The sequence below is a fragment of the Larus michahellis genome, chromosome 4, assembly GCF_964199755.1.
Source record: "Larus michahellis chromosome 4, bLarMic1.1, whole genome shotgun sequence".
Classification (NCBI taxonomy): domain Eukaryota; kingdom Metazoa; phylum Chordata; class Aves; order Charadriiformes; family Laridae; genus Larus; species Larus michahellis.
Window position 1 is genome coordinate 2,173,244 of NC_133899.1, and position 21,777 is coordinate 2,195,020.

Here is a 21,777-nt window from a genome sequence, read left to right on the forward strand (position 1 = left end):
GTAAAGGGGAGTCATGTATATTTTGGCTCCATGACGGGAGTATTCCTGCTGTGAAAAATAACCATTTCTGCCAAACCTGGCCCTCGGCTGCGGCCAGTCTTGTCTTGGGAGGGTTTTCCGGCAGTGATGGCCGGTGCTCCCCAATTAGTGATGCGATTTTTGGATCAGTGGGGGAACAGGGGGCTGGTGCGCTGCAGGGACGCGGCACAGCACAGCATGGCACGGCCTGGCACAGCACGGTGGCTTGGCCGTGTCCCCTCCCCATCTATCCCTGGACATGGGGTGTGCTTTTTCTTTCCCCCCCCCTCTCTTTTTCTTTTTTTAAAGGGTTTTTAATTAACTTCCTGTTTCAATGGTGGGATAATGAGTTTTAAGCAGCACATGATTCCAGTAAAGAGGTCAAGCCGGCAATGAGGATGTCAAAAGAAATTAAGTTAGGAATTAAGAAGAGTTCCAGGGGAGAAAAAAAAAAAAATATCGAGGAAGGGAGACGCTGCCGAGGACAAGGCTTTGATCTCCCCCTGCTTGGCCAGCTGCCCCCCAAAACGATCCCGACGGCGTTTTTCACCTCGTTTGGCCCCGACTCGCAGCCTTCCTGGAGACGGTCCCACCCCAGGGCGGGCAGCTCCGCTTCCAGAGCCTTTCCCTTGCCCGCCGTGTGATGAAACCGAGCGACGGCTTCGCAGGGTCCGGCCCAAGGAGACTTGAGCGGCCTCTGCTTTGCGTCAGCCGTGATGGGCGCTGGCTCCATCAGGGCCCGGGCGATGGGGAGCTGAGGCTCCGTTCTGCTGCTTTCGGGGGGGTGTGTGTGTCTCCATCCCCCCCACCCCAGCACGGCTGTGGGTGTTTTGGGGCTGGGGGCTGCTGCAGCACTGCAGATTCAGCTTGTTCCTCCGGGCGCATCCGTGGCATCGCCCACTGACACCAGCCACAGCACCAGTGTTACTTACCTGGCACGTTTGCTTACGTCGCGACAATTAGACAAATCATTTAATTAAATGCAACACCATTAATTGCATGGACCTGGGGGGGCTGGGGAGCGGACACAAATAGGGCGCCCAAATTTCCTCTCCCCAGAGCGGAGCAGGGGGATGTTGGCTACTCCCGACTCTTTGTGCTAGGGGAAGCAGCGGCAGCGTCCTTCCAGGGCCTGAAGGGACAGACCCCGGTCGCTGTCACACATTTTTTTTTCGGGGGGCTGCATCTCACCCACACAGTGAGAAGCCAAAACAGCTGTGCTCGAGCCGTTGGGGGCTGAACACCGGTGCGCAGCCCTGCCCGGGGAGGGGAGCCCGGCTACGGGGAGGAAACAGGTTTCAGTCCTTCCCCTTGCACATTCCTTGCCAGTGTCCTTTCAATTAGCTTTTTGGCACTGTCCCAAAGCCTCTTAGATCCCCCCAGGCCTGAGAATTTGCAATCGCATCAACCAACGCCGGGCCAAGGGCCGGATCCCCGGTGCGGGGATGTCCCCGAGCCCCACATCTCCCTGCCCCATCACCCTGCGCATCCCACCCCGCCAGGCAGGGGACCCATGGGTGCTCCTTGCGTGGGGACAACCGCCAGGGTGCTGGTGACAGCGGCATGGCCGGGTGTTCCCCCCCGCTCCCCCCGATCCCGTTGTGTTTGCGGAGAGATTGTTATAGGGTAACAGAATAAATAGCGTGTTTTCCCGAGGAGTGAATTACACGCCTGCAGAGCAGAGATAATGCGCGAGCAGCCGTTTCCCCCATTGTGAGCGAGGTGACATCTTTTTATGGAGCTGTGTACATTTGTATTAGTGCCAATTAATCTGGGGTGATATTATTAGAGACGCGGGGAGAGGAGGTGTCGGCAGAGGAATGTAAATGGGGAAAGCTAAGGCGCTGCCTCGGCCATATTTCACGGGCGAGGGGCGGGTGGTGGGGATGCTGGGTGCTGCGCTGGGCACCCCGAGGGGGTCTGGGTGTCCGTGGGACCAGGGCTCCGCCAAGGCTGCAGAAACAGCTATTTCCAGCCGCAAAAAGTCACGTTTTAGGGTTTTGGTTTTTTTCTTCTTTTGTCCCAAGAGGGAGGAATGGCATCTCGGTGCCCCTGCCTGCGGGGCTGGGTGCGCTGCGGAGGGGCCCTGCCACCTACCGGCAAGAGAACCTGGCCCCGGGTGCCACTTGTCACCTGCCTGCGGCTCAGCCCCAGGCAGCTGCCGGCAGCCCATGGCCCTCGGCGGCTTGGGCATGGCTTGGGCACGTCCCTCTGCTGCTTGGGCACGTCCCTCTGCTGCTTGGGCACAGCTTGGGCACGTCCCGCACGGAGATGCTGCTGCGGGATTCAGGGCTCCCGGGAGCCGCGGTGGCAGCACAAAGGTTTTTGGGTTAAAACAAAGGACGCAAAACGATGCCGGATGCTACTGAAGCCCGGTGGGAATGTGCGGACGAGCCACCCCCATGCCCCAAAGTCAAGGCTGGGATTTCTCAGTGCTTATTTCCCTGCCTCCCCTATTGATCCCTGCTATAGGGATGATGCTCTAACTCACAAAAGGACTGATCCCCTCATCCCTGGGGGTCAGGCAGTGAAACGGGGCTGCAGCTTAAGGGGCATCGCTGCTGGCAGGACTGCAGCCCCCGGGTGGGTGCATGGCTCCTGCCTTATGTCCCCGGCTCCCCCGAAGCTGCCGTCCCTGCACCCCACAACCGCCGGGGCTTGGGGTTTCCCCGCCTGAAGGCAATTCAGCATCAGGGATGCAGGAGCCCGTGGGCGTGTGTGGCTCCCATCGCTCACGTACAGCCAGGGGGATGTGGGAGCCGGGGTTTAAATTCCCGCTGTGCAAGGAACGGCCAGATTTGACTCAAGAGCAAGAAAAAAATAATATAAATCTTTAGCCCCTGCTAGCTGCGTGACAACCATGGTGGATCCCGTTATCCTTCGGGCTTTACAGAGGGGCTTAAAGCATAGAAACTTGGGTGTGTGGCTGAGAAGAAAGGCCAGCTGGATTTGGGGGGGGGGTTGAAGAGCGAACAGCAGCTTGAGGAAAATTTAGGGTGGTGGCAAGAAGCCAAGCAACCCCCCAGGGGCTCCGTGGGACACCAGGCACCCTTGGTTCAGACCCTGCCACCCTGCAGCCCCCCCGGGGCTGGCTGCAGGGCTGTCCCCAGCCGTGCAGGCTGTGGGTTGGGATGAGGATGGTGCAGACCAGCCGCGCATCCCGGTGGGGTGCAGCCCTGGCACCCTGGGACGTGCGCGTGCCCCCCCATGCCGCTGACACCCGCTGAGCAGCGAGTTAATCTGCAGCCGGGAGAAGACGCCCGGCTTTGCCTTCCTCGCTGGAATTACGTTGACGGGGGCCTGCAATCTTCCAAGTGTCAAGCGCTGCTGGATAACGCAGGACTCAGCAAAACTGGGGGCTTTCGGGAGCCGAGGGGAGCTGATGGACGTGGAGGGGGGGGAGCGGGGGGGATCACTCACTTGGCAGGTGCTGAGATTGCGGGAGGGGGATGCGGGTGAGAGCAGGTGGGAGAGGATGGGGGAAAAAAGAAACCCGCTCTCACTTAGAGGGGAAAGGGAAGAATTAAACGTTTCATCCTTCAGAGCTGCAGGGATGATGATGCTAGCATCGCCCTGGGGACCAGCGTTCGGGAGGGAGCGGTACCCGAGGCGAGCATCGCCTGTGGCCTGTGCTGCAATAAGGTGGGTGCTGCTTTAGGACGGTGTCCCCGCACCCTGCCCAGGGACCAGGACAAGTCCCATCCCCTGCAGCAACCCTGTGGCTCCCAGGGGACTTCATTTCCAGGTGCCCAGGTTAGGAATCTGAAGGTGGGGGAGAGCTACAGTAACAACCAGGCGTGAAATACTCTTCCGCCCCGTAGGTTTGCAGCCCTGCTGAAATATAGGAGAGGGAAAAACATAAAAGTCCCATTTCCAGCTCCATAATATTTCCTGCCAAAACAAAGTAAAATGTGCTGCCTTAAATTTTCTGCAAAATTCTTTTGAGGTTATTTTTTTCCCTAAATTAAGCCATACTAATTATTTTCAGCCACTTTATCTCCACTCTGCAACACACCAGGAGGGTGCAGGCGGCAAGCATTTTAAGCCTCCATAAACAAAAGAGTAGTTTGGAAAATAATTCTATCAATTAATCAAATTAATCCTGCAGTTTTAGTTACAAGCCCCAAGTGGCAAGGATTCTAGCCTGCGGTTAGGAGCTATCTCTCATTGACAGCGTTTAAATGTTATGATTGCAACAGTAATTAAAGAATATAATATGCCCGGCTTTGTGTCAGCCTCCTACCTTCAGACCTCAGTGCTGTGCCAGCAAAGGTCAGCTTGAGGACAAACTGGTGATGACCAAATTGGGCCATCACCATCACCAACTGATGATGCCCAAACTGGGCCATCACCATCACCACCACCACTGACGATGCCCAAACTGGGCCATCACCATTACCATCACCATCACCACTGACGATGCCCAAACTGAGCCATCACCGTCACCATCACCACCACCAACTGATGATGCCCAAACTGGGCCATCACCATCACCACTGATGATGCCCAAACTGGGCCATCACCGTCACCATCACCACCACCAACTGATGATGCCCAAACTGGGCCATCACCATCACCACTGATGATGCCCAAACTGGGCCATCAACATCACCATCACCACCAACAACTGATGATGCCCTATCTGGGCCACCGACATCACCATCACCATCACCACCAGCAACTGATGATGCCCTATCTGGGCCATCAACATCACCACCAGCAACTGATGATGCCCAAATTGGGCCATCACCGTCACCATCACCACCACCAACTGATGATGCCCAAACTGGGCCATCAACATCACCATCACCACTGATGATGCCCAAACTGGGCCATCACCATCACCATCACCACCAACAACTGATGATGCCCTATCTGGGCCATCACCATCACCACTGATGATGCCCAAACTGGGCCATCACCGTCACCATCACCACCACCAACTGATGATGCCCAAACTGGGCCATCACTATGACCAACTGATGATGACCAAACTGGGTCATCACCATCACCAATTAATGATGCCCAAACTGGGCCATCACCATCACTATTTGGTGATGACTAAACTAGGCCATCACCGTCAAGTTGGGCTTTTTTTCCCCACCGTGGGGGCAAGACAGATGTTCCATGAGTAGGAGTCGGGCAAGATGCAGTGGGGAAGAGGAGACGCACGAGCATCTTCACCGTTGAGAAGCTCCACTGCTTTGCAAATGACTGGAAGGTGATGGCAGCTGCACCAACGTCCTCCTGCGGCCACTTTACAGAGGACACCATGAAGACATACAGAGCATCCCACTGTCAATTAGAAATATCATCGTTTGGTTAGAGATGCGCGTGGGAGGAGGGAAGCACGGGGACCGTGGGGTACGGGACGCAACCAGGGAGGAACACCCCACAGACATCACGCAGACAGGAAATTTCTGTGAAAATATTGGAATATATTTGAAAAGATTAATCATGTATGATTTTACAGTACCACCCCATATTTTCATCTCATACTTTATTTAACAATATTAAAGAGGCACTTTAAAAGCACACATACAACATCATAAAACGGCGTTTCCTGCTCTCTCTCTGCTTCTCTGACAAAATATCAAAATAAAAACTTTTGACAGAACACATTGCACCCAAGGTAATTTACCTACAATATTTTTATACAATACAAAGAATTGTAAAGATACATATTAACAGAATAAAGCCTCTTTTTTTTCCTTTTAAATCTAAAACAAAACAAAAATAATAATTGCAGGACAGACGCAAAGTACTCTGACTGTTCATATCACATCAGTGCATTACTTCACCTCCTTGACTTGGGAGTATTTCAATAGTATTTCATTATCTTCCATGTCCTCGTTTGCACCTGAGATTTCTTTCCAGATTCAAAAGTTCGGTTGTACAACGCGCTCGTTTAACGTGAGATAACCTTTTTGACACTACGGAGTACCAGCATACAGGATTTTTTTTTTTTTTTTTTTACCCCCTAAAATTGGATTTTTAAAATTTTATTTATTTTTTTTTTTCCTGCTTCGTTTTATTTTACAGGCAACGGCTACTTCCTAATGGTTCCCTTTTATTTTTCAATCAAGGAAGTCTGTATTCACATTACAAAAGAAGAATAGCACCAGTAACTGCATAGTAAAAAGCGGATACCTATATAGCCACTAACTCAATACAGTAAGATAGTTTAGAAGCGATACCGTTGAGGGCACTCGGACAGTACCGTTTTGGTGCGGTAAATTGGCACAGTTTTGTTGTTGCGCAACCCCCTCCCTCCCCCCCAACCAAAAAAACCCAAACAGAACAAAACAAAAAGAAAACACACACACACGCACGCACAAAAAAAAAAAACAAAACAAAAAAAACCCCAAAAAACCCAAACAACCCTAAAAAATCAGAGTTTGTCACAAGTGTCAAGGTGCAGTTTGCTCGCGGTGGCGGCTCTCCTCCGGTTACATCGTCTACAGTGGTCAAAGAGCGGCAGCATCCTCTGAAGGGCTCCGACAGCCCCGGCAGCCCCAGAGCCAGTTCGTTATTCTCTTGACGATGTAGAAACAAATTCATAGGGATGGCTGTCAAAATATAGGACACTGGATTCTTAATTTAATTTTTTTTTTTTTTTAATTGTATCATCTCTTAGGCCAGCTCCCAATTAAATGAATCGTACGGGATTATTTGTGCAAAATCTTCAAAAAAAAAAATTTGCTTTCTACAGTGTACTGCACCTTATGAATAAGACGTCTACGGAATGAAGTTCATCTCTTCAAGTACTTTGTACAAAGATAACACAGACACAGTCTCAAAAGGGTCTGAGATTTGCAAGTATCCTTATAACCTCAGCACTTCTGCAATAAAGCAATTGCTCTCGACGATTCAGTCTGCCCAAAGCGATTACAATTTCAGTTCATGAAAATCATCAGCAACATCAAAGTTCTAGCATTTGCATGATAAATCAGGTGAATTAAAGTAGATTAGTAGACACAAAGCAAACTATTTCACAGAGGCTGCAGTGCAAGTTCATTTAAGCTAGACAGAGAAATCATGCTACACAAACGAATTTAATGCTTTGATAATTTTTCCCTTGCAAACCCCATGAAAGCAGCTGAGGATCACCATAAGTCACTTCCATAAATTACTCTGAAGTATCTCTTCTTAAAGGAATTTTAAAGCTAGTTAATTTTTGCCCAAAGAGTTGGCTTAGCAGGTTGTTCTGGGACTCGGCGGTGCGGTAGCTGGCCGAGCCGGCCGGCTTGGCACCCCGAGCGGCTCGCGGGCTGTGCAAGGAGCCACGCGGGGACGGTGCTGGCCCCTTGGCCAACACTTGGTGGAGGCTCTTCCCCAGAATAGCCTTCCTGCGCTTCGTGTCCCCGTTGGCGTGACGGAGCTCCCCCTTCTTCTGGTTGTAAGTGTCCAGGACCATCTTCTTCAGTTGGGTGCCCGTTTTGGGTTTGGGTACCAGTTTGTTGCAGTGTGTCTCCCTCCTCCCGGGGGAGAGGGCAGAAGCTTCGGTGTTGCTCCAGACGCCACGTTTAAGCTCACCAGCACTCTCGCTCCTTCCTGGGCACGGCGTCCGGGCTTTTTTCTTTTTCCCGTCTCCCTCCATGTTCTCCCGGGAGCCGGAGCTGCCCCGGTGGCTCAAGGACTTGTGCTCTTTCCGCCTTTTGGGGTGAAGCTTGCTGGTGGCTTTGCTCGGCTCCACGTGGCTGTGCCTCACAGCGTTGCTAGCTGCCTCACCTCTGGGCTGGTGGCCAGTGGATTTGCTTGGGTTGCCACCTTGATCCTTGGCGTTAGTGCTGCTGTCCTTAGCCTCGGGCATGGGTTTCTCCTTCCCCGAGATGGGTTGCTGACCCTCCTCGGTGCTGCTGCTGGGGCTGCCCACACCAGGAGCTGCCTCACTGCTGGGCTGGCTACCCGTGCTCTTCTTCGGCAGGGTTGAATCTTTGGCAGTCCTGTTCAGCGTGGGTGGTGCTGTCTTGTCCTTCAGGGCCATGGGGTGGTGGGCAGCTTCTGGAGACGTGGCCTTAGATGCATCTTCCCAAGACGAGGCATCACTGGCACTGGGGTTGCACCACCTGTGAGTCTCCTTGGCCAACGGAGCCTCTGCCTGTGGGGCAGGAAGCTCTGAGACCTTCTTAGCAAGCTGGAGAAATGGGATACCATCCATGGCATCCGTGGCTGCATCAAGATTTTCCAGGGCACCCGCTATGTTTTCATCTTTGTTGCCTACGCTTGTTCTTTTATGGGCATCGGTGTAGCCACGTTTCTCGGTCAGGTGCGGAGGAGAGAGCTTTTGATCTGTGGCCTGGTTACAAGCCAAGCCAGCAAGGTCAATGGTAAACTCAGGCGAGTCCAAGAAAGGAAGTGGTTTCCCATCAAACGCTCCTTTCTCCAGCTCCTCGATAGACAGGGCAGCGATATGGCTGAGCTCCGGACTGCTCGCCACAGCCTGTGGCAAAGATGGGGAGAGGCAGGGTGGTGGAGGCAGGGTGTCAAACTGGGATTTTTCCATCTCCGCCAGGAGGTCAGAGAAGTCACCCACCAGGTCTTCTGTTTTCACAGAGGGTTGGGGTGCTCCTGGGTCACCGGGTGCTGTAGGCAGGGAGTCAGTGGGAGCCTGCAGGCTGGGGCTTGCAGCCTCTACCAACTGAAGGTCACTAGTGTGGTCCAGATGGACCGGTGAGCCACGCGGGAGTGAGCTGCCATGGTGAGCCATCTTCCTCTTCTTGCTCGGTGGCATGCCCTCCCGGAGAGAGCTGTCCTCTTTCATCTTCTCCCTGCCCTCTCTGGAGGCAACACCAGGCCTCATGACCCCTCTGAATTTGAAAGTCTTGCTGCTTCCTGCCAGGTGCTTCTCCATGTGCCGGTCGTACTGCTCTTTCTTGGAGAAGGTGTAGTTGCACATGCTGCAGATGAAGGACTTCTTGATAACGTGCATGACGTCTGCGCAGAGCTCGCAGGCGTACAGGGTGGTGTGCTTGATCTCCTGCTCCTCCACTATCCCGTGCTCCTGGCTGAGGTGGTTTCGAAGCTCTTTGGTCTCCTGGTAGAACATCGGACACTTGTGGCACAAGTAAATCTTCTGTAAACTGTGCACGACTAAGTGCCGTTGGAGCTTGAAGGGTTTGGGAAACTGTTTGCCACAGTGATGACAGTCCCTGGAAGGATCCTTGCAGTCTGGGTGCATGGGGACAGATTTTGGTGTGCCTTCGCTTTTTGCCACGTGCTCTGGAGATGGACTGGCGGACGCTTTAGAGGAGCTGGGTGCAGGTGGCTTCACCTTTATGTTGCTTTCTGAGGGGTCTTTCAACACCTTGGCCTCCGGCTCGAGGGGCAGCTCCTTGGGGCTCTTGCTCTCTCTGCTAACGGCATGCTTGCTGCTGGGGTCGGCGTGCCGGGAGGACCTGCTGGGCTTCCGATACATGATGGTGTTGAGGAAGTGGGTGACAGCGGCATTGTCCTCACCGAAGCAGGCTGGCAGGCCCATCACGGACTTCTGTGCTTGCCCTTTGCGAGCAAACTGGGTGGCATGCTCCCGGAGATGCTCGTTGTACATCCAGACATCAGAGATCTCCTTCAGGCACATCCCACAAGCCCACAGACCGGCTTTGTTTTTAGCGTGCTTCTCCTTCAGATGGTCCCTCAGCTGCTCCCGGGAGCTGAATTTGCGCTGGACACACATGTAGCAGGTAGGTGGAGGGGAAGGGTTATGGGAGAGCTTGTGGAAGTCCAGCTCTCCTAATGTCAGGAACCACTGGAAGCAGACTTTGCATTTGTACTGCTTGTCTTTGGCCTTGATGGTTATCTCACTGCGGTTTTTCCCCAGCTTCCCATCTTCTAGCTTACTTCTGTGCTTGCTGTGCTGGCCCAACTTTGGCTTGAAAGTGCCAGCACTGTCCTCCCCATGGCCAGGAAGATCTTCGCAAGGGCCGAAGAAGCACATGTCTCTCATTTTCAGCTTTGCGTTCAGCATCTCGATGTCGATGGTATGAAATTCGGGAGAGTCTGAAACTTCGTTAGCCTTACCATTGTAGGGCTCCTCCGCCAGGTCAGGGGGCTCAGAGCTCACTTCTCTGATCGACTGCTCATCCTCGAGGTCCATCAGAGGCTCAAACATGTCCTCGGCGGAGAGGCTTTCTCCCTCTTTCTCCAGGCTCCCCCAGATGTTCAAGCTGGGGACGTTGTCCACTTGGCTGTTTTGGCACAAGAAGGTTATCATGTTGTCTTCCAGGTCAATGTCCTCCTTCCCTTGGTCGGTCTTCTCGCAGGTTGACCTTGGCGCAATGCTTTTAGATCCGCTGGGAGCAGCATCTCCGCTCTTTGCCTTGCTGCTGTGACACATGTTTAGCATTAAGGCATCGTCAACAGAGATGGTTTCGTATTCACAAGGGTCTTCCCTGGTGACACAGAAAGAGCTGGTATCACTGAGGTCAGAAGCTAATTGGATCGTGAAGAGGTCGATGGCACCTGCTGGCTGGAGGTTTACCTCGGTGATGGCCTTGGGTTTCTTGCTGCGCTTCCCATACACCCGTGTGCACTTTCTCCGGACAAACTGGTCATCCCGGGGGAACAGCTGTGAGAATGTGGAGTCATCGTCAAATAAGCTCTGGAGGTCTGAGACGGCCGCGCTCTCCACACAGTGCTCTCTGCCCGGTGGCATGTCTGCCTTCGCCCAGTGTTTTGGCTTGGCCGGAGGAGGGCTGGTCCCCGGTGTGGTCTGCAGAGTGCTTTGCCCAGGAACATTTTGTGTCTTTTCTGAATTATGCGTCTCCAGCGGCAGACCCTCTTCAGCAGGAGCTGTGGGACTCTGTGGGACACCACCCTGGTTCCCAGCACTGCTGCCTGCTGCAGGACTGTCTCCTGTCTCAGCATCCGTCTCCTCCATGCCATCAGCACCATGATGCTGCTCTTTGCCTACCTTGCCCAATCCCTTCTCCACTTGCTTCACAAATCCACTAACCCATTTTTTGCAAGCCTGTGTGTTTTCCGCTCCATTTGGATCTTCCACCTCCCCGGGACAGGCAGCTGTGCCTGTCACTGACTCCTCGCTGACTGTTTCCTTCGAAGACATCATTCTGTCACCCGGGTCCTCTGGGAGCTCAGCTGCACAAGGGGACTGCTTAGCTTTTTGAGAGTGCTGCGTTGAGTTGTACCTATTTTGTTCCTCTGCGGAGATGCAACTGCCTGGCTCATGCAAGCCCTCCATGATCCTAGGCAGGCTGGAGCTCAGGGCAGCAGGGGGAGGACCTGCCGTCTTCTCCAGTTCACATGAAACACTGGGATCATTTCTGCTGGGAAATACCTTTGCTTTCCTTCGTCGCACTTTCCTATTTAGCTTCTTTTCAGAACTGCTGTTCGCATCTCCAGGATCTTTGCTTTGGCTCCTTCTGCCCTTTTCTCCCTTCCTGGCTTGCTGTCCTGGGTCCAGCTTCCCAGCTGTTGCCTCGCCTGCTCCCCTCGTCTCTAAGCGTGGTTCCTTTGCCTTCATCTCCCTCTGCAGAACATGTGTGCGGTGCAGCTCCTGGGACATCTCGAAGGAGATCACGCTGAGGTCACTGAGCACTCTGCTGACCACTTCTTGCATCTGGGTGCTGGGCTCCTTCTCCAGGTCTGGGCATATTTTCCTGGGGATGTGGTCAACGTTGGTGGTTGGCATCTGTGAGCTGCGGGTTTTATCTTTGAACGAAGCCTTCAGGCTCCGCCTGGGCACCTTTTGGGCTGCTTTCGATATCTTGTCTGCAGGAATCAAAGTGGACCTGGGAGTCTTGCTGGGCTGCGGTACACCACCATTCTTCACCTGGTGCTTGACAGCTTTGTGCCTGGTCAGGCCAGGCTTGGATCGGAAAGTGGCTGAACAAATGTCACAGGTCACTGGGAGCCCATTTGGCTTCTTTTCTTTGTGAAGTTCATTTTGGGAAGGGTTTGGAGTACTGTTATGCATATTGCCCTCTCCTTGGCCCATATTGTTTAACACACAACTCCCAGCTTCTCCAGTCCCATGGGTTTTGGGTTTCTCCCCTTCTAAACTCTTTGCTCCACTCTCTGTGGTATTGGGAAGACCACCAAGTCTCACCTCTGCTGCCTCTGAAAACTCATCGCCGTTTAATTCAGCAGCACCAAGATCTTCAGTCCTTGTAAGACTTCTGGCATCTGCTGGCACCTGCTGAGAAACAAAACCATTGGACAAAGACTCTACTTCACTTTGGTGCTTATTTCCATCATCAGAGCAGCTTTCAAGCTTGTTCTCTTGATTCAGGTTTACCTCTCTTTCTCCGATGATCGGTAGAGGATCTCTCGTGGGCTGGGTTGGGTAATCTTGTGTTTCTGGAGGAATGGAGTTAATGACCAGATCTGTGATGGTGCACACTTGGTTTTCTTTAAAATGAGAACTTGACAGCACAGCACTGGTGCTTTTGGGTACCTCTGTCCCAACACTCTTTTGGTTGAAAGGTGGCGAGCAGGGAAGAGAGCAGTCCTTCCTGGGCTGTTTCTGGGGACCATCCGTCTCCAAGGCAGAGCCTAACAGACCATCAGCGTGCAGCAGAGTGCAGAGTCTTGCTGTCCCTTCTCTTTCGGGTGGTCTGTAGTTACCCAAAACACTGTCAGGGAGGTGACAGTGACCATCCCCAACCGCCTCTGTCAGCACAGCCCCACGGTGATGCAGCGAGGGAGGAAAGGTGGGTGCCCTCTTCCACGTCCCTTGCTCTGTGGCGGTCATGGCGGGGTGATGGACACGGTGGCTGTTGGCCTCAGGAGGACATCTCTTCGTGATGAATGAACTTGATGCATTAAGCAGGGATGCGCTGTATTTCTTCTCATCTGAAAGCTGAGCGCCGAAGCCGAGGACCTCTTCTCCCTTGGCCTCACCGCTTTGCAAACATTTGGAGTTGGAAAAATTGGTCAGCAAGGGCAAGCTAGCTGGAGATTCACCTGTGTAATTACAGCCATTGAGGGACTTCTTGCCATTTTCTTCTCTGGGAGTCTTTGCACTGACTGCACTGGCTTTCGTCTCCGGCACCAAGTGGTGATCCTGGTGGAACTCTTCCTCAGTGGGACCGGGGGGGCTGGTGGGACCTGTGGGAGCAACGGGCAGGGGCTGTGCCCCCTGCCCCACCTGATTCCTTTCCAGCCTCTCTGCTGCTGCACTGCCCACCGTTTCTGTCTCGAGCAAACTACGGCTTAAATGGGATTGCTCATGTTTTTTAAATGCCAAGGTCGCTTTGTTTTTATCTTGCTCCTGCTCTTCCATGAGCTGATCAGCTTTCTTTCCTTGCCCCGGCAGTGGGGTCACCGCTGTGTTTTTGAGCGGCGAGAGGTCATTACGCTCTTGGGAAACACCATCTGCACGGATATTAATATCACTCGGCTCCACACGTTCATTTGCTAAGTGCTGCAGCTCCGTTACATTATTTTGCAGCTCCGGCTTCGCAAACGTGGATTGTTTTGCATGGTAAGAGCCCATTGCACTGAACGACTCCAGCTGCTCGCATCCACCGGACAAAAGCCCAGCCTGTTTCGCTGGGGCAGCAATATTTTCCACGTTGCCTCCAATGGGGACGTTCCCCTCCCCTTGGGCAGGGCAGTATGTCTGATTTTCCCCTTCCAAGGCACCACCACTCTCCTCTTTCTGCTCTGGCTGGACGCGGGCGGTGGCAGAGGGGTGGCTGGGAGCAAGCAGCATGGGGAAGCACGGCATCAGCAACTCCTCTTCGTTGCTCTTCACTGTTCGGGCAACAAAAAGCTGGAGCTGCTGCAGAGGGTTGGCAGCCGTCTCCTGGGATGCCAACATCTTCTGGGAGCCACAGTCGCTCTCCTTGGGCAGACTCAGCATATCGAACAGTAGCACTTTTTGCTTGCTGGCTTTGTCGCTGAGTCCGGGGGCTGGATAGGTGGCGGGGCTCTTCCTCTCCTCCGTTTCTTCCATCAACACAGACCCACCACTATCCTCTTCAAAGTCCATGGCGCTTTTTGCCATTTTAGGTGACTCAGGTCTGCTTAAGGGTCTTTCTTCTGTATCTGGGACCTCTTTGATGTGAGGCGAAAAGGCAAGATCCAAAGCTGGGGTAGAACCTTGCTGAAAGCCAAATTCAGGTTTACGGTTTGGAAGATTGGCGTCAAACTTCTCCAGCTCTGCAGCATCAGCAAGGCTTTCATCTGCTTTCTCCGGCACAGGGAAGCTCTCGGCACTGTGCTGGCATGGCAGGGATGGCAGGGGATCTTTGGTTGCTTCTGCTGCCTCAACGGTCTTGGGGAACATGGAGTTGGTGACAACAGGAGGGCTTTTTGTCACAGGGTCTGTGTAGACGGGAGCCTCTGTTTGGTCTGGCGTACGTGAGCCAGGTAGGCTTTTGGAGGAAGACTCATTTTCCATCATTCCAGAGTCACTTTCCTTGGCAGTCACAGTTCCCCGGAGCTGCTCGCCGCTGTCTTTGGAGCAGAAATGGTCTGTGGTGAGCGGGGCTGGTGTGCACATCCCTGCCTCCAGTGAGCCCAGCTCCACTGGGCAGGGCCAGGGCTCCCTGGGTCTCTCGTAGTCCCCATGGGCACTCGCGATGGCCGGCTTCTCGCCTCCCAGCCTCTCCCTGATGCAGAGGCTTGAATTGTCCAGCTCGTCTCCCAAAAACAGTCCTTTCTCCTGGCCCGTCTCTTGCTCAACCGGCAGTGGTGGGAACTGCTTGGACGCCCCTCCTCGCAGATGGGCAGCAACGTGTTGCTCGGGTTTCTGAAGGGCGATGGATGCCTCGTTATCCAGCTTGCTGGTTTGCAGTTGACTTTCCAGCTCTGTGACTAATCGCTTGATCTCCAGGTCGTCGTCTGATATGTTGTTCATAAAAGTCACGTTATAATCCGTTATCCTGTCCGTCAGCGGCAGGGAGAGTTGGTTGGTGGGGACAGGTCCTTCCTCTGGGAATTTCTTGGCTAGTGGCTTCTCCACTGAAAGGCTGTGGAACTGAGTCATGTCTTCTGGCAGCATTGGGGCCACCTCCTCCATGAGGGACCAGTCTTTCTCTGGCATGAACGGTGGATACGATTGCTCGAATGGCAGTGGCTTGTTGGGGGGATTGCCAGGGCAGGTGAATGTTGTCACATAACCATCCTTGCTTGCAGAAACACTCTCGTACAGTGGTGGATCAAACTCGGTGACGGGAAGCTCTCCAAATATTGAAGAGGAATCGAAGCTGAGAGGGGAGGAGACCTTGCCCTGCGGTGTTTCTGCAGTGTAAGGGGAGATGCTGGCGTGCTTCTGCTCAAAGGAGCTGGTATTGATGTCATCCCGGCATAAGTACATGTCATCCATGTGTGAGGAGCCCAAGGCTGGGGGCTTTGAGAAGAGGTTGTCATCGTAGTGACCAGGAAGGCCTTTGGGACTGAAAAATGCATTGTCGCTGCTGACGTAGGGATCGGGCGCCTTGGCAGTGAGCATCATCCCCACTGCATCCCCCCCGTATGGGGCAACTGGCGTGGGATAGTCCTTCCGACTGTCACAGAGCCCGTGTGCCTTCAAATATTTGATGCCCACTTCCGAGTAGGCAGCACTCACGTTGCCAGGACTAGCTTCGTGACCACTGTGGGATGTAGCAATTAGCTCTTCTGCATGGTACTTCAGCCCATCACTCATGAAAGGGGCAAACTGATGCCGCTGGTTGACCATGGTCAGCTCAGGTGAGTCCTGAGCATCTGGGGTGGGTTCTCCTACCTCACCCATGTGCTTTGCTGTTACTTTGGGCTCTTCTGCCCCCTCTTTACAGGAGAGGCTGACGGGGCTCCTGCCCGAGGTGGCTGTGCTGGGCAGCTGCCTTTCCTGGGGCTGTGGTAATGGCTCCTCCTTTGCACAGTCCGTCACAGGAACACCTGGTTCAGTATTCGGACGTGTCCTGGAGCCTGCTACCAAAGGTTTGGCCGAGCCAAACGGCCTGCTCCCCCTGGGAAAGTCCTCTTTGCTCTTTTGGCTCTTCTTTGGGCTTCTCTCCTCGGGAAGGCTGAGTGGAGTCCTTGGCACACGTGCTGGGCTGCCCGAATGCCTCCTCCTCTGTGTGCCTCCCTTCTCGCCGCCCGAGCCGGCCCCATCAGCGTGGGGTGGGCTGGTCCCCATCTTGCTGGGCACGCTATCACTGTGGTTGCTGCCGGTGGACGACTGACTGCTCCGTCTTCGGACTCTGGCCACACAATCCTCTTTCTCGCCATCCTCCTGGCTTGGGACCCCCCCGTGCTCCTGTGCCTCCCTTTTCTGACTGTCTCTTTTCCGGCTATAGCTCCAGGCTGGATCTTTCTCTTTGGCTCTCTCACTTCTTCCTGGGCGTTTCTTGCTAAAGCTGTACTTGGCCCTTCTGATGAATCCTGTGCCTTGCTTCTTCCGACCCCGGAGCTTGCTACACTCTGCCCCATCATCATCCGAGTCAGAGACATAGTCATACTCCTGAAACCTGCCCTCCTTGGCAGCTGGCGTCAGCCTCTCGGCGACCTGGGGGAACTGTGCCTCCTTGCTGCTCTTCACCTGTAGTTTGTGAAGCTTGTTCTTCTGCTGCACAATCTTGTGAATGAGCTCCTTGCTCCATGTCCCGCTTCGGGGCTTACGCTTTTTCATCTCCTTCATGGAGAACCGGGGTGGCTTGGAGCTCTTGGTGGCAACACCTGGCCCCACCTCACTCTTTGTCGGAGGCTCCTGGCTGAGCTTCCTGGGATGCTTTTGGCTGGACATGGACTTGGAGGGTGTGGTGACCAGTGGGATGCTGTTCTTCCTGCCTGCCCGCAGCCTGGCTGTCCTCTCCGCTCCTGCTGCCCCAGGATCTGGCTCCTGGGCTGCCAACCTCTGTGCCGGCCTCCCCTTGTGAAGGTGCTGCTTTCCTGCCCCTCTCTTCACCTGCTCCCCACCTCGATGGCTGTCCTCATAAAAAAAGCCAGCCTTGGGCTGACCCGCTGCCTTCTCCTTGGCCGCCGCCTGCTTTGATTTGGTCTCCGAGACCTGGGCTTCCTTTGTCTTGTGGGACATCCCACCGCCAGCTGCCTTCATGCCCGTCAGCTCCTCGTCAGCAAACACATCTATGAAGCTGCTGTCGATCTCCGGATTATCTGACTGGTACCCCAGGCCGTTGAGGGCTTCGGTGATGAGGCTGTCCAGCTTGGCGTCGTCGATGTCCAGGTCTGAGGCGGTGAGCGGCAGGGAGCTGGCAGCGAGTCCGTTGAAGAGGCTGCCCTTCAGAGCATCTTCCTTGCCCTCGCTTTTGCTTTCCCCATCCAGCAAGAAGTCATCGCTCTTGTTTAACGCCAACAAATGCGCCTGGGGGTCTGGAGAGAGCCCCAGGCTGGAGGGCTTGGGGGGCTCTGGGGGGAGCGCTTTCCGCCCCTCGGCTGCCCGGGGAGCATCCTTGCCCTCTCCCTGTGGAGCGGGATGGGAGGCGCAGAACTGGCGGTGCTGCAGGAAGGAGGAGAGGTTGCTGTAGTTCTGGTCGCACTGCTTGCAGGTCAGGAGCACGTCCAGCTGGTCCAGGCTGGCGCTGCTGAGCGAACTGGCCAGCAAGTGATGGGAGGAGTACGGCGGTGGAGGCTGCTCCCCATCCAGCCCATCCGAGCATCCTTTGGCCACCTCCATGCCGGGTTTGTGGAACGGGCTTGCCAGGGCGCATTTCAGGAGGTTGTCATCTTTCAGGGCATCAGGAGGGAAGTGAAAGGACTTGATGGAGTCCAGGGCGTGGTAATGAAGGGAGCTGGAGCTCAGGACATCAGAGGGGTGGAAGGTTTTGTTGCCGTCTTTGGGATGGCAGGGGTGCTGGAAGAAAGGAGAGGGCGTCAGCGCTACGGACATCTGGCTGTCTTCAAAGCCGGCATTGAGCGGGCTGCTGGACATGGGCGAGAGAGACGAGCAGGTGCTGCTGCAGGTGGGGTTGGGGACAGGGGACGGCAGCGGGGACTCGCAAGGGGAGGCAGCCACCAAGGCTGATGGTGGCAGGACCAGTGCTGAGCCTGAGGAGCTCCTGGAGGGAGGAGGACCTGCTTGACCCATGCTGTAGAAGAGGGCTTTGCTTCTGGAATCGCAGGCAGGAGACCCTGGCTCCTTCCCACTCTCGAAAGAGAAAGCACCTGTCGAGTTGGGGTCTCCCCTCTGGACCCCGAGGCTCTCTCCTGACAAGAGCTTTTTGCTGTGATATGCTGGAGAGTTACTTACAGGGGGCCCTTTTTGAGCTTTCCCGCTCCCCTGCCATTCCGACGTGACCAGGGGGAAGGGGAGCTTCTGGCTGGTGATCTGTCTCGACAGCTCTAGCCTGTTTTGACCGGGCATTGCAGAAGTGAGGTGTATTTGCTGCCAAGGCATCCTGGCACTTTTCTGCCTGTGCTGCCTCTGCTCGGGGCCAGACTGGCACTCGAATGAGAACTGGTTTCCAACAGGGTTTGAATAAGGTGCTGAGTTCTGGTCCATGGGAGAAAACGCCTTAGTGGCACCTTCCCAAGCTTGCACAAGCCTGGGGTGGGTGGGTGCCGTAGTGGGAATGCTTGTCTCGAAAGGCACGGATCCTGCGCTGGCGCTGCCCGCGGGTGAACTGCAATAGGCTTTGCTCTGAAAGTGCACTTGGGAGAGAGAGTTTGGTGGCATGTTCCTTCTCAGAGGGCTGCTCTGGACCAGCAGCCGCGGGCTGGGGACACTGTCTTTCGCTGAGGCTTGCCTCTTACCGACTGGCTTTGGCATACTAGGCGAGTGTAAACTAGACGGAAAAACAGCTTGGTTTTCTTGGAAAGTGCTTGGGTTTTGGTCGATAGCACCAGACGACGAGAGAGCACCATTGGGGTCGGCGGGATGCTCGCTCCTGCCCTTGCAGCACGGCAGCGGGCTGTGGTGCGGGGCCGGCGGCGGCGGCGGGTGTAGGAACGGCGGCGGCGGCGGCGCGGGCAAACCATACAGCCTGCCCTCGGGGGACACGCTCTCGTAGGAGCCGCCGCTCAGCGCCTCCTCTTGCCACTCTCTGGAGGATGAGTGGAAGGCGAAGGCGCCGTGAGCCAGCTGGCCAGCGGCGAGCCCCACGTCCAGGTACTCCTGGCTCCCCGCATCGCTGCGGTACGGCTCCTTCCCCGAGTCGTGCAGCAGCTGGAAGGGGTACTGGCATGGCAAAGCCCCCAGACCGTGGGTACCGGCTTTGCCACCCTCGGGGAAAGAGCTGGGTTTCTGCACCGAGATCCCATAGCTAGCACCGGCAAAGCTCTTCTCCGGGGAAGCCCAGGAGTCGGCCCCGTTTGCCTGAAACTCTAAATAAGGTAGCTGCCCATTGGTGCCGGGGCTCTTGAGGGGGATGCCGGTGGTGGGGGGCTGCCCTTTGGGGCCGTGGGGGGGAGCGGGCTGTGAGGTATAGTTGGCAGAGGTACGGCCGGTGGCGGTGTCAGGGAAGCAGCGGCCGAAGCCGAGGTCTTCTTGCCGGAGCTCGGCCTCGCGCTGGGGGATGCTGGGCACGTGGAAGCGGTAGCTGCCGGCCACGGGGCCATGGTTCGCCTCTGGCTTCTTCGGGGGGGTCACCTTCTGCTGGGGGTAAGCGATGCCGATGGTGGGGTTCGGCCGGGTGCCGGCGATGCTGAGCCGGTAAAGCTGATGGTGGCCCCGCTCGCCCTTCCCCGAGCGCCGGCTGCGCTCACGGCTTCGACCCTTCCCCGGGGGGGACTGGGGGCTGCCCTTGACCTCTCCCCAGGCGCCTTCGTTGCCAAACTTGGGTTTGCAGTGGAGGGATTTGAAGTCGATCTTTCCCGCTTGCTGCGGCCGGATCACGGCTTCCCGCTGGCTGTGGGGCTCCTTGTCCTTGGGGCCGGGGAAGGGGGACGTGCCCTCCCCCCCGAGCGCCCTCCCATCCTTCTCCCCGCAGCCTTCAAAGCCAAAGTCCTTGTCGGGGTCTTTGGGGCCGGCCTCAGTATCGCCGATGGTGTAAACATGCTGGGTCTCTCCAGTCATGATACCGAGGTGGGGGGAAAGGCTAGAAAACCCCGTTTTCCCGTCCCGCTGCGAGCTGCCGTCCCTCCGTCACGGGCATGGTCCTCCGCTGATGGGCACCGGGGCGGTGAGAGGGGCAGCGGCTCCCCGGGGCCGGGGCGGCGCGGGGTCCCGAGCGCCGGCGGGGCTCTGCCGCATCGTTTCAGACCTGGAGAGGAGAAAAGAAGAAAAAGGGCGGCCGTCAGCCGGGGAGAGGGCCAGCAGAGGGAGGGGAGATATTTTGGCCCCTTTTCTTGGTGCTGAGGCGGGGAGAGGGACGGAGGAAGTGGCAGCGAAACCCCCGCCCCGAGCAGCCCCAGGGCGAAGCCCTTCAGCTTTTGGCTCTTCAAAGGATGCTCGGAGCATTTCACCTTTGGCAAAAGCTGCTGAGGGAGGCACTTTTTTCCTCCCAGAGAAGCTATTTCTGGGTACTACTTAGCAACATAAGCAGAAAAAGATGACAGAAGAGCTCCACCTACGGATTAGCGGGAAGGGCTGTCGGGCCGGGCTGGGAGAGGCGTCCTGGGAAGGGCTCTCTGTCCCCGTGTCCCTGTGTCCCCGTCTGCCCGTGTCCCTGCTCCTGCAGCCGCAGGGACGATGAGGTCGGGCTGCACGGCAAAAGGCTTTTTTGCTCCTCCATCATTTTCCCCCACTGCATCCTCTCGGCCATGCTGCCCCTCCACCAACCCCGCCCCGAGAAAGGATTTGAGCTTCTGCTGCCGCCTCTGCCTTAACTTCCAACATCACCCAAAAATCGTCCCCTCACAATTTTAGACGCTGTTAAGTAGGTGAAAGCGTAAAAATCGAGTCCTGAATTTCCCAGCTGATTTTGTGATACGGGACCTCAGGGCGTTAGACGTGAAGCACAAGTCAAGCGCAGCCTTTTAAAAGGTACCACCAGGATTTTAGCCCCAGACACAGGTTATATTAAAAAGGAGAGTAAACCCGTGTTTTTAAAAGTCTCTTTTTAAAAGTCTATTGGAAACAGAAAGGGTTTCTTTCTCCTCCCTCACCAGAAAGGCTTCTTTACTGTCTGCCGCAGGGGGCAAAGGCACGATACTGCTGGGAACCGGGGAGGGGGCAACCTGCCTGCAAAGAGGCGTGAAATTCGGCTTATTAGTCTTCTCCTGGGTGGAATTGTTACAGCCCCCCCAGCCCCATTCGGGGTCCACCCCGCGCTGCACGGCCTCGCCGTGCCCGCCCAGCAGCGAGCTGAGCAGAAAGTGAGAATTTCTGCAAGAAAAGGGGAGCGACCTGCACCTACTCGGGGTCTCCGCGGCACGTATGGCTCGGCTCTCGGTTCACATTTGACGCTTTGCATGCCCCCGGGGCAAGCACCCAGCGCTCCACGGTGCCGCTACAGCACATAGGCGTTAAGAATATTATTATATATATATATATATAGCGATAGCAGGGCTGCATCCCCGCCGCTCCTTCTGCAAAGATCGGCGAGGGGAAGAGCAAGGCGGGGGGGCTCCCCGGGGTCCCCTCTCTGCTTTGAGCTGCTGGGCTCGGATTCCTCCACAATTTCACACCCCGCTAAGTGAAATGGATGCCGGGCTGATAGGGCCGGACCCTATCGCGCTCGCCCCCCGCACGCGCCGGCCAAAGCTCACACGCGGCCCTTTGGCACGCCGGGGTTTTGCTTGCAAAACAATGCGCCACTTATGCCGCTTCCAGCCACAACTGCAAAGAGCCTGTTTGCTGCTGTTTAAATTTGCAAAGGCTCCTTGCCAAGATAAAATACCCAAGGCCAGCGCTCGCTACATTATCACAGCCGTGCTCTTTCAGCCACATAAAGGAGCCCTTTTTTTTTTTTT

At 55.4% G+C, this 21,777-nt stretch overlaps 1 protein-coding gene across 3 annotated transcripts in view; it reads right to left on the bottom strand.

Moving 5' to 3' along the window:
* Positions 1-5,446: 5,446 nt before the first annotated feature.
* The window catches only part of ZNF469 (zinc finger protein 469), a 162,820-nt gene continuing 146,489 nt past the window's right edge, over positions 5,447-21,777 (bottom strand). For 2 of the 3 annotated variants that reach the window (XM_074582720.1, XM_074582718.1), the window contains one exon: positions 5,447-20,126. In XM_074582720.1, coding sequence (XP_074438821.1) covers positions 7,148-19,939 — 12,792 coding nt within the window. In that variant the 5' untranslated portion in view covers positions 19,940-20,126 and the 3' untranslated portion in view covers positions 5,447-7,147. The remainder of the gene's footprint in view (positions 20,127-21,777) is intronic. The other variant, XM_074582721.1, reaches the window with a different exon arrangement.